Below are 12,632 nucleotides of genomic sequence, written 5' to 3' on the forward strand. Positions count from 1 at the left end.
ATCCTAAAGGTCAGACGGTTTCCACGTGAACCTGGCTGATGAATAGGCTACAATTCTGGTGCAACTAGAAGAAACTATACATCCACATAAAACTTAACTTAAGAAGGTAACAGCAGATAAAGTTGGGTAAAGTGCATCAGTGTGTTAAAGAGGCCTGCGCTAAAGACTGGTTATTTAGTCAGTTGGTCCTACATCTGGGCATGGCATTTGTCTGAGGTGAGGGCTGTAAACTATGAGTGCAGTAGAGCTGTAAGGATGCAAACAATGATACAGTTTTCTCACAATTCAATATACATCTCAACATATGGGTCACAGCATCAGTACAATTTTGACATGTTTTAAGCCTGAGAAAGAAAATGTTTCCTATTTTTATGGTAATTAATATTAATCCTGTTATCTGTTCAAAATCAAATATAAGTGAAATAGGCCTTTATGAAGATGAAGCTTCTTGACAGAGGCATGTCACACTTTGTTTTCCATCCATACAGACTGATTTATTCCAGTGCTCAAACAGTTGCAAAGTTGTGGCAGTCTGCGCCCATAGGGCTCATAGCTTTGTCAGTTTTAAAAACTCAAATTGTAATGCTCGCTCAGTGCCATTTATTGTTTCACTTTTGAGATAGTTTTTTTTTTTCAGACTTGTATTTATTTTACTGGAGTATGGCGATATGCTTGGATCTCCCTACTTGTCTCCATCTCAGTTGAATATAATTATCATATATAGCCTATGTTATGATGTCAAGCCCAATTGCAATTATTATCTGTTTGTAACGCACCTAAACTGTACACTACTTTTTCGTTGTCTTTGGTAAGTATTTGTTCAAACTGAACGGTGATGACCACAAGGGGGAGCAGTGAACCTATCTATCGCTCTGTGTTTACGGGTAGGTTTTGGCTCTGAGTTTCAGTAGTTCACAAAGTGCCAGCAACCTGTTACATTAAATTAAATACTGTTTATTACTACTGGATCCAAAGGGCATGTGTGAGCTATGTACAAAAATGTTTTATTGCTACAACTTAATAATATGATTGGTCTGCACTCTGTAATATCTATCTGGTTCTTGTATTAAAGTGTGTATTCTTTTGAGGGGGGGGTGTCTGTCTGCTGAGGGGATTGATTTGCTACATTGTTGGGTTTAGTTTCTTTAGAGTAGGATATTTCAAATTCTGGGAATAAGTTATGTGGGATGGATTTGAGCTTGGTGGAGCTCCATTAGTATATGATGTGTGCATGTGTTGGATATGGGTGTGTGTTCTTCCTTTGGGTCTGTGGGATTTTGGCCCATAATTCCTGCAGCTCTCAGGTCACAGCTCCGTTCTCACGCACATATTTGGCATTCCTTCCCCGACATGATTACCATACACCTTCCACTCTTGGGTTTGGCTACGCGCAATATTTCCATCATTCCAGAGTGGAACTAGACCACGTTCCAGAACTGAACGGCTCACCCCGCCACTGCCATCTCCTAACGGTCTTCTCCAGCGCACACGCCCCTGCTCCCCATGACCCCTCTGTCTCCTCCTTGCACCAACCCCCTCCCGTGCTGATTTTTGCTGCCGTGGAACAGGAATCCTCCGGTCCAGCCTTTTTTCCTCCTGAGTCAGCTGTTTGTGTCGACTCGTATGATTGGGTCATTTGGCAGCGACATCTCTTTAGTGACCTCCCGCTAGGCATGGGAAGGAAGAGAAGGACCAAGGGCTAAAATGTATGATAGTTCAGCAATCTCCAGTACACATACACATTTCCAGTCTCAGGTTCAAATATTTCAAACGTTTTGAGTAAGTCTGGATAGTATATTGGTGTTTTTTTTTTTTGTTTTTTTTTAAGGAATTTAATATACAAGATTAGATTCAAGGCATTTTGGCAGGAATAATGGACAGTGACTGCAGAATCTGTTTGGTTTTGGTCTTTGTGTTTCTAGTTGGCTCAATTTGAAATAACACTGTTTAAAAAAGCAGTAATAAAGGTCACATAACTTCTTGCTGTAGAAATTATGTTGGATTTGCACCAATGCTCATATTCTATATTAAAATTCATGACTGTTCTGTAGTATTCACTTTTTCTACATGCATAGTTTTGAAAGCTTTGAATTATATCGCTGCAGATAACATTAAAGCACAATAATGTTCAAAGAAAAGGCCATATGGACATTGCCATATTACATAGTTTTGAGCCGTATCTTTATTTGTCTTTCCTGCCTCTAATCTATTTTCTTAAACTTGAGATAGCACTTTAAATCTGCTAAATGTCTAATTGCATTCTGTTTGGATTTTTTGGTATGAATTTTACTGAAAATATTACTAAAAATAATAGCTGTTGCAGCCTTCTGTGTTGTTCCTTGTGGTCACATGTAGTGCTGTTCCATCTATCAGATCAGGTGTTGCTTGATAACGACCAGTGTCTTGATTTTAATGCATTATTCACTGTATTATTATTCATAAAGACAATATGAAAAGTTGATAAAAACTTGAAAAGACACAATGTGGTAATGTTTCTGTAACGTTTACTGAGTCGAGAGAGACTGCTGCACACAGAGCTGAAATAAATAAAAGAAATAATTTTATAATTACAGTAACCATCGTAGTAAGTTTGCTTAATTAGGGTTCCTGTCTTCTTTCATATACATATATATATAATATATAATTTTTTCATAAATTGTTCCCTTAAGTTTTCTTTGTCCTGTGTGTATACATGACACTTTGGTTTGTTCCGCTGAATGTCTTGGTAGCAGCACTCTGTATCCATAGTTTCGTATGGGAGCATCATCCCTTGAGTCATTTCTATAGCGATGCTCATAGAGAAGGCACTCTCCTCACCGTCGCTGTGTGTCCTCAGGGGTCAGGTGAGGAGGAGGAGTCGTCACCTGTTGTCTTTGGTTGCTAGTCTTGTTTGGTTTGAGTGGCGCTGTTCATTTTTGGTACAGTTTGTTTTATACATTCCAGTTCTTTTAGCTTCAGTCCCAGCAGTGACTGTTTTTGGTCCCTTTCCCAAAGTCCCTTTACATCCAGCTTCACTTGTAGCTCCTGGTCTACACACACACATCATCTTTTACAAACATTTATTCAGAAACACCCTCATTATTTCCTCATTCATCATTTCATCCACACAGCAACCTCACTAACTAAGCAGTGAGACAAGTAAGTGCGTCACATGTCAATAGTCCATTATAAGGGGTAATGTCACACCCTTAAGGCCCCCTTTTTTGCATTATCAGCAAAGGCCTTCTGTTCAGTCATGGTTCATTAGAAATTCCATTTTGGTCTCTCTTCCATCACTTCAGAACAGTTCAGACGGTTGAGATCCGGAGGCCTGGGTAGTGTGGTGTCTTTGCCCAACCCAGATTCTATGTATTCAGAGATAGGTCCTTTGAATCAGTATAAGATGTCCAGCTGAAAATGTCTTTACAATAACATTCAGGGGTTGGAGTGGCAAAATAATAGGTGTAAAGCTATACCCCATGTATGATTCAACTCATTTCTAGTCAATGTTTGTCCCAGCAAAGGGAGGCCTCTGCCAAAGAGATGACCACATGTTTGGGGTACTCGAGTCCTGCTGCTAGCGGGGCCCTGTAGCGCGGACTCTCTTACTTCGTTTGCTGATGGTGGTGAAGCGGAACGGAGTGGTCAGGTCAGGCTGCTCCCCTGGGGGGAACCGCTTCATGAAGTGCACCTCCTGCTGGTTGGGGAGTGTGAGATTTCCACGGCGAGGGCGGCCTCGTTTTGTGAAGCCTACGTACCAACCAGTGTAGCGTGCTGACATCAGAGCAGTGTAGTGGTTTTCAAGCACCTTTTCCACAAAGACGCAGTCAGCGCTACGGTTACTGGCCTTCTAAAAGAGCAATACAAAGAAAGAGAGAGGCAAAGCCACTACTCATTTGTTTGTCGATTTAAATATTATATGTAAATACATTCTCCACATCTCAGCATCAGGCTTACCTTTCCCACCAACTTCCCTCGTCGGTTCATACACAGGTAGAAATTTGTTTCTTTGCCTCGGATTCTCACCTGGCTACCAAAGGTGTCGGCCTCCACTACAAGCTGGGCTTGTGAAGGGACATACAGAGGGGAAGTAAAACATTAGAGCCACAAGCAACACACTATGCAGTAATTCACAATGCTATGATTACATATTAACATTACATTATGTAATTCAAATAAGTCACTATTCAAAGCACCATACTAAATTAGCTGTTTACTTATAGGTAAGCATAACACAGTATATGTCTCAGATGATGGCCAAACATATATGGGGTTGTACTTGGTTGTGAGCACCTAATAGGTCCATAGCAGAGCGACTCATAGTTCCCTGGTTTACATGCATTTTGAAAAATTGGTTTAAATTGGACTAGGACAGTTATCCAGTTTTCCTGGCATGCATGTAAACATAATGACAGTGTCCACTCTGCTGTCATAAAGGATTTTTCTTTCTTGCACAGTAAACTACAACTACACAGGTCTTTATTGCACATCCACTTGGGGCTGTTTAAAAATAACTCCTGAAAATGGCTTCTATGTGACCTTTTTCACAAAGGGGTCAAGTAAATCAATACTGCTCGTTCATCTTCTTCCCTAACTCCTCACATCTCCCTTGTTTCATTACTATATGCTTATAGCAAGTGAGGACATGGATTAAAACTGTTCATTGTATTTACACAGACCTATTGCATATCACTGTACAATATGTGTTTGTTAAGGGTTAAAGGCACTGTGGCCGATGCAGTGGGGGATGGACAGAGCAATGTGAGGTGATGGAAGGAGGGAGGAAGAGGAAGCCTGCTGTTTTAAATCCACATGAGACAACAGGCGAGATGAGTAATCAATGCAGGGATCAATGATGGAGATGAGTTTCTGCACTCTGCCTGCCACAGCCTTCTCCCTTGAACTCACACATTTTGCTATACCTTTTCTCTTCCTCTGCTCTATGCTCCGTCTCCTCCTTCAGATCTCCTCTGAATCATTGAGTCAGCAGCTTGTCGATGAGCTCTTTGTGCTCTGAAGACAAGCTCCACTGCCCCTGTCTCAAAGCCTGCGAGGCCAGTCTATGTGGGCTTTTGTCTATCTTCCTGCACAGTTGCATTCTGTATCCATTCATGCATGCCCTTGTTCACCCCTCAACTCTTTGTACTCTCCACCATGAGACACTGGCTAAAATGACTTGGTTTATTTAGGAGGGAGAGTTTGTCCCCTTGGTCCAGTTGGTGTGTGTATGTGTGTTTGTGTCTTACCATATTTGTCCCCATCCTCTCCGCGAGCGCTGATTCTGCGACCAATGACTTGCACGTGTTTGCCACTGGTGCGGCTGTAGAGCTGGTAGACCCGGTGATGTTTGCGACTCATGGTGTCTCGCACCTGTGTCTGGTTCTCTACATGCACACTGAAGTTCACTCCATCCACACCAAGGACCTGCTACAAATAAATTACAGAAGAATACATGAATACAATGGGATTGGACGTTTGTTGATTAATCACAACTTTTAAATGGTTAAATAATTGATAGCTAATTTACTAATTGAATAATTGTTTACACTGCATAACAAACCATATACCTAGTGGTTATCTCTCAGTCAAAGCTGTAAGTACATGTCACTGTCACAAAAAACATGTAAATGTCATGCTTTTGATCAGAATGTCCATCACTTTAGCACAATCTTGATCAACTTCAGTAAAGGTCTTGTTCATGGGCCTTTCCCAGTCCTAAACCACTAATTGATCAAAAGAATAATTACTAGATTAGCAAAAATGATTGTTCGTTGCAGCTCTAGAATACTGAAATATACAACTTATACAACTGAAGTAAAAGTACAATGAACAGAACAGGTTGGTTTAGTTTATAGATAAAAACCAAAAGGACAAGATGAGTTTTCCTAATGTCACAAATGACATATAACAAAATAGGGAACATTTTTTATAAACTGTGGGTAAAATCCCACGCATTTTTTAACTTGTTGCAATAAAAAGCATACATTGTAGAATACATAATACAATTTTTGCACAGCCCATTTTCTCAAAAGTAACCTAATAAATTTACTTATACCCTGAGTGTGTATGACAACTGTGCAACTTGTCTTCTTACTGTACGCTCTTGGACTCTCACCTGTAAAGGATTGCACATCACCAGCAACATCTGGACACATCTGGAAAAAGTAGAAACATATGGCTTCAGAAATATGTAAGCAAAATTGGATGCTGGAAGAGTCATTTGTAACATAGTCATGTCCAAGTCTTTCTTCTCAGATGTTCTTTCAGTCCAACATCCCTTTTGCTTATTAGTCACTGCTGGGTGTGCAGCTGGCACAGCACCTCCACATCCATAGAGCCAGCAGACAGACAACACCCAGTGCGCTGTTTAGATTAACGCTACCATTCTTCTGCTCAGACCCATGTTCTGACCCATCTGTGACTTTCACTAAAATCTGGCCTCCAAATGACCTGCTTGGACGATGGTACATGGGCAAACATACCAGGACAACTAGAACATGTTTTGGTTTGGAGATCTGAGAAACCTGTTTGGCTCCACTGGGCCACAGGTGCACATTGCACTGTGTATGATGTGGCTTTGGGAGCAGTGCACTGTGGTCACATTTGGAGATGGTATGAATAAGTGAAAACACAAGTTACCAAATATGTGGAAAAATAATTTGTGGTGGAACTGACTGATGGAAGAGGTGTGCAGGCCAAGTATGCAGGTTCTTATCGAGAGACGTACTGTATACAGCAACTATATTATGGTTATTTACAAAAATGTATGACCTTAAGTGACCTTTTATGTAAACAGTTGGTCACAGTTACTTTTCTCACTCATATTTTGTACTACCTTATTAAAACTAAGACATTGACCTTGGAGGTATCCCAATATTTACAACCCTAGCAAGGGAGTGATATGTGTTGTGCAAAATCAACTTTGGCAGGCCTTGAACTGCTATGAATTAGTGGCTGAACACTTAATCAAGTTCAGGACAAAGTGTGTGGGCTGTAAAGCATTTCTGCGAAACTGTCTTTCCCCACCTCATCTGGCTATCACTCTGCATGCCTCTTCTACTCTTCCTCCGACTTGTTGTCCTCTCTAGCTTATCTCTTCTTCTCTGTCTTCTTCTCTTTTCTCCCCTTGCTCCAATCTCTCATGTGTTTGGAGTCGGTGGGGTGACTCCTCCACACTGTCATGGGCACGCACACAGATGTGCAGATGTGTGCGTACAGGAGCAGGCAGCTGACAGCTGGCCTAAAGCTAAGGCATATGCTTTGCTGAGAGAGAGAGATAGGGAGGACAGCGAGCCGCAGAGCAAGAGGTACACAAAGGGAGAGGCTGAAGACAGGACGGAGCAAGGTGGTGTAAACACTGCAGAGAGGAGAGACTGAAACCAGATCAGGCACTGGCAAAGAAAGGTCAAAAGCAAACAGCCTTCATCTCAGCAAGAAGAAATAAAGTGGCTAAATGAGAGACAGTAGTGTAACCACAGAGTGTGGTCTGGCGTGAGAAGTAGACAAAAAGATAAATAATGGTAAGAAAGAGGAAAGGGTTTAACTCATGCACATCATAACACATGCTGCTACAGCCTGATACACAGACATGGAGTTTTTCAAGTTTCCTTTCTCCTATTGATACCTTTTGGTTCCCATAGCTCTAATACATGCAGGCATATTGTGGGCATTGCTAGTATTCTGGTGCTCAATTTTGCCTGCACAGCCCAAAAAATCGGAACGCCTAGCATTATGAGAACTCTCAGCTGTTCAAACACCACGGCTGTACTAACGCCGAGGACACTGCAGGAAAAGTGCCTCTGCATTGGATTCCCTGCTCCCACAAAAACCACAGACACTCCATATTATGCCAGTTAGAGTAGCGGGGGAGAGGGGAGAGGGGAGAGAGAGACAGGACTGGGCTGGGAGGGGGAGGGATGAGAAAGGGGCAAAGTAAGAGTATAGGCAGAAGAAGCTATAGAAGGAAACCTGGTGCACTTTGGATGTTTGCCAAAACAAGCACAAGTCTGACATCATAAACCTGCGTCCCAGCAGATCCAGCTTGAGGCTGTGGTTAAACTGCAGGCCTTTAGAGCTGAGCACTGGGCTGTAGCCAGGGGCTGGCTGTGTTTGGGCTGCGTGTAGTGGTGGTTAGCGTGGTACACCGACAGAACAGCAGTGGGCTTGTGCACAGAGACACATGTAGCTGAGGAGTGGTGAGGCCAGTGGGCGTGAGGCTGGGATCATGTGGGCCTTTGGTTGAGCCGCGGTGAGCCTCGACAAGGAGCTGCGGCTTCACAACAGCACCAGGAACAGGCCGCTGTGACACCAGGACCACATTCTCCTGCTGCTATCACAGAGGTTTGGCTGAAAGAGCTACTGCAAATGCTTCATCCTGAACTGCGCCAGAGCATCATTCATCAGTTATTAATTCATACTCTTTATCTTTACTTGTACCCATGGAAAAAATGAGGAATAGGCAAGACAGGAAGACAGATGCAGGCAGTTAGGAGGGTAAGTGGAGAGAAAGTGAGACAGACACCAGCAGCAACAGCGGCAGCACACACCCTGTCCAGATTGTGTAAGGAATGAGAACTATCTAGAGATGACTGCCATCTGGGAGAAGTACAGCAGAGACAAAGAAAGAAAAATAAATCGCTTGGCTTTTAACAAGGCACACCTCAGATGGGTAAAGTCGCCCCCTCCTTGAACTGGATGCTCCTCCCTCACATTTGCACTTGGAACTTTATCATTTTCCCATCCTACCTTAAACTTGCTGCTATTTTGACACAAACATATTTTCTGTTGGAAAGAGAAGCATTTTGGCAGATGGAAAGCAACTCTCTGTAAGCCCCGTCCCACTGAGGCATGAGGATGGTGATGGAGATGTTTATGGCAGATTTTATGACTTACACAGCCCCGACTCTGACCTAGTGACCCTGAACTGTCAGCCAATCAAGCAAGGCCTTTCATTGCATGTTTTCTATGGGACTGTTGGGCAGTGATGTAATCTTTAGATGATGCATGCCCTTCATCATCTATTTATTAAATCACTTTGAACCAAACAGACCTGTGAAATAATTTCACTACAATGTAACAGTAACAGTAACTTACAAGACGGTCAGCATGGAAAGAAGGGGCCACATTGCTTCCCCCCTCCACTATGGACTTTGGCCCACAGAGAGTCTCCTCGCTCGCCTTGAGCCAGTCCGACGGTCTGTGTCTGGAATCCGCAAAGTCAAAGAGTCACTGAGCATCGGCGGCAACGTGACCCGGTTCAACCGGCGTGATACTAAGACGTGATCCTGTTTAAGGCTGGCTGGGGTGAACGCGTGCCACCGTGACCGACCGGCAACCTCTAACAGCTGTCCAGGGCAGAGCAGGGGAGACGGGTGGGAGGGGGAGCAAAGGGGGAAGGTTATGGCTTTTAAACACTGCGCGTCCCCGAGTTGGAAAGGAACAGGTGAAAGCGCGCTCACGTCTTACATGTAACCAGCTCCAGCTGATCTCTCAGAGTGATTTTCAAACCTGTAAGCAGGTGAAGTCCGTGCGTAAACTTGTGCGTAATCCAATGTTCCAATGTTAGGGGCTTCAAGTAGTGTCTCAAAATAACAAGAAACTTTAGTCCACATACAACTCGGTTGATGCGCGATGTGATATCAAAGCTGACTTTTGAACGATCCGATGAGCACAAGACGGGGGCTCTGAAGGCGCGGGGTCCCCGGTCATGACTGCGTCTCCACGCTGACTCTACGGTTCTGTTCGTCAGGTGACACCTACAGCGGGGCAGAGGAGACTTGTTGGTCCCGCAGCGGTCCAGCTCCAGCGTTCTCAAAAAGAATGGGAGGGGAGAATAAAGGGCAGAGAAAGCCCAGGATACGAGGGAGGGGTGCCTGAAGAGGATGGGAACAGCTGTGACTGGGTGGCGGACTCAGCCACCCGCGACACCGCGAGGAAATGACAGCCGCACTTTGCACCTGATTTTCCGGACTTCCCCCACTCGCCTCAGCCGATGGTTTGCGCCCGGCTGCACCGTTCCTCCTCGCGCCCTCTCGACACAAAAACAGCCAAAAAACAGCACGATGACATCACCTCCGAAATGTTTGAAGGGGAAAATGAAAGCCGATCTTCTAATTTACTTATAGGTGCCCCAATGTGTAGTTTCCGTCTGTAAGGTCGTAGTGTGTCAGCAAAAAATACAAAAATCAGGATAATTAAAGTTGCAGAATGTTAAAGTTTTGCGCGCTATTAACTGTTAACTTGAAAGCACTCACAGGACGCTCCGTGGTTCTAAGGCTTCCTCTCCTGAAAATAAATCCGCAATAAAAGCTGGTGATGCACCTTTTATCCAAATTACTGTATTGTCCAGATGTGTTCGTCTTTCCAACTATTCCACGTTTTCCTTCCTCTAAAAGCTCCTCTTGTAGGGGGTTGCGCAGAAGAGGTGCGTCGGCAGGCACAGACCTCACTCCAAGAAAAAACAGAACAAGATTTTAACAGACGCGGATCAATCCTCCCTCCCTCCCTTTGCGCCCCCTCCCACAACTCACTCTCCTCGCTCTGCCTTTGACACGCACGCACGCGCACACTTATTGGATCAAAATGGGATTAGTCAATCACCCTGTATGCCGACTAAACTTTTGTTTAATATTATGCATTTTGTTGTGCTTTCAACATTTAAAAAAACTAAAGAGAAGATACAAATAATGCGAATTGTAAGAGATTAACAATTAAATAGGGTTTTGTTTTTACAGAAACACGAAACATGTGAATTGAAACACCCGGACACCTGCCCCAGTCAAATGCATATATTGTCAAAGATCACTGTGTGGGGCTGCTTGACCTATAGCCTGCTGTTTTAGCATGTGTCATTGTAGGGCTTTATTGTGGCTTTGCATTTCATAACTTTTAAACATCTAAAGACAAAAATAAAACGGAGAAAGAGAGACAGTGGGGAGTGGGAGAGACAGTGTATGCACAGATCGGGATCCAAAATGAACATTTCTCAGGGATTTTCTTTAGCAGAAACACTCCGCTCCCCCAAAACTTTTTTTTTTTTTTTTCTTTCAGTACCACACAACTGCAGACGGTCTACCAAGCCAAAAAACAGACTTGCCATACCTTTCCACACAGATGCACAGAGAGATGGGTGCTGAGAAGAACAATAAAGAGTAACACTTTGGATGGATAGAGGTGGGAGGGACCGTTACCTTGGATGGTCAGGCTTTTCTTTTCATTGTAATTTCAAATGGCACACACTCACAGACGGCAGGCTGGGATTGCGAACACTCTCACACAGACTGAGCCGCCTGGGAAGGGTATTGTGGTTGAATGCCTTTCCAGTCATGCTCCATAGACAAGCCTTTGGCCTTCTTTCCAACTACTGGCTCTGTCAGCCTTTGCACCTGCAAGAGCAGACCTTCACTGCTCACCGCACTGCTGCAAGGGACAAGAGTGTAAATGTTGTGGAGAGGGATTTGAACCGCATTTTGTGATGAGGAATGGGCCTGTCTGCTTGTCTTAAACCCAGATGGAGGGGTTCAAAATGAGGACTAAACCACATCTTGGTACAATGTGGTGGATGAGTAAAAACAAAAGACCAATTCAGCTTTCGTATACAGTAGAGTGCTACTGACAAGAACCATATTCTATAATCTCTCTCTTCAGTTTAACCAGACCTTGTTTAAATAAAGTTACTGTATAATAATTCTGAAAATTCACTACAAAATGCATATAAGATCTTATTATCATTAGTAACAAATTCCTGGAGAGCATCACACATTAAAAGTTCACACGGCCATTGTATTGAACTTATTGCACTTATAGCAATATAGTTGATGTGATTTATGTTGCAGTATTATATAATGAAATTTAATAGTTCATAACAAAAGTAGCAAAACAAGCAGAAAGCAAAAACTTTTGATGTATCATAAAACGTTGTTGTAATGAACAACAAGGCATTGTTCATTTTGCTTGTCACAGCACTTTTTTCTTTCATTGTACATCCTTGTATCTGCCTGTTTAATCTTTCCAGCTGTTTTTTTATCTTCTCACTTGGTCCCTTCTTCTGTTGACAGCCGCCTATTGATTACCTTTGCCTTTGCCTCTGCGGATTCTGCCTATTGATCCTCTCAAACACTCACGTTCACACATGCACATCCCCATGTGCACACATGTATGTCCTTCTATCCTGCAACCCTATGTCCCTGTCCACAGTAGATTTTTAATCTACCAGTGTGAAACATTATCCAATATATAGAAGACAAGTTTTGAATATGCTTTCTTATGCTCAATGGACTTCCATTGATAGTTGCTCTGCCTTTGTGCTTGCCACTATCATTAAACTGAATGGGAGGTGTGTGTCTGTCTAGAGCAGACCGAGTTGGTGTACAGTGGGATTTGGGACATTTTCTGCTTTCTTCTGCTCTGGCCCTTCTTCACTGAGGCAGCTCCGTCAATATGGCTATTCAGTCTGGCAATTAACATCGATCAGTCCTTGTCAATATCGTCAGCGCCCAGACAAAGACCCAAGGTGCACTGCATGTGCTTGCCCTTTCTCTATCAGAGTCCAACAAATCCCTAAACACCACTCTCATTATTTGAGGGCATTCTGGTCTGACCTCAAGGTCGCTGTGAAGGAGAGCCATAGTGTGCTGGACTCTGCTGCTATGGAT

At 43.3% G+C, this 12,632-nt stretch overlaps 1 protein-coding gene across 2 annotated transcripts; it reads right to left on the reverse strand.

The window, feature by feature from the left end:
• Nucleotides 1-2,517: 2,517 nt before the first annotated feature.
• Nucleotides 2,518-9,167, reverse strand: fgf18a (fibroblast growth factor 18a). Of its 2 annotated transcripts, XM_020925402.2 has the most exons (5): nucleotides 9,073-9,167; nucleotides 6,095-6,134; nucleotides 5,226-5,406; nucleotides 3,937-4,043; nucleotides 2,518-3,829 (listed from the first exon to the last, which is right to left on the reverse strand). In XM_020925402.2, the coding sequence occupies exons 1-5, from the start codon at nucleotides 9,102-9,104 to the stop codon at nucleotides 3,557-3,559; spliced, it is 633 nt and encodes a 210-aa protein (XP_020781061.1). In that variant the 5' UTR covers nucleotides 9,105-9,167; the 3' UTR covers nucleotides 2,518-3,556. The 2 variants fall into 2 exon arrangements, with proteins under 2 accessions (XP_020781061.1, XP_055015319.1); XM_055159344.1 differs by lacking the exon at nucleotides 9,073-9,167 and having other exon boundaries at nucleotides 6,095-6,215.
• Between the last annotated feature and the right edge of the window lie 3,465 nt (nucleotides 9,168-12,632).

Source organism: Boleophthalmus pectinirostris, unplaced genomic scaffold (genome assembly GCF_026225935.1).
Source record: "Boleophthalmus pectinirostris isolate CB_2022bp ecotype Guang Dong unplaced genomic scaffold, ASM2622593v1 HiC_scaffold_23, whole genome shotgun sequence".
NCBI classification, from domain to species: domain Eukaryota; kingdom Metazoa; phylum Chordata; class Actinopteri; order Gobiiformes; family Gobiidae; genus Boleophthalmus; species Boleophthalmus pectinirostris.

Excerpts from the sequence above, each read along its gene's own strand:
- fgf18a (XM_055159344.1), bottom strand. The coding sequence starts at position 6,214 with ATGACTATGTTACAAATGACTCTTCCAGCATCCAATTTTGCTTACATA. Across the intron at positions 4,044-5,225 it reads AGAGGATGGGGACAAATATG|CCCAGCTTGTAGTGGAGGCC; the intron begins GTAAGACACAAA and ends TCCCTTCACAAG. Across the intron at positions 3,830-3,936 it reads GAGGGAAGTTGGTGGGAAAG|AAGGCCAGTAACCGTAGCGC; the intron begins GTAAGCCTGATG and ends TTGCTCTTTTAG.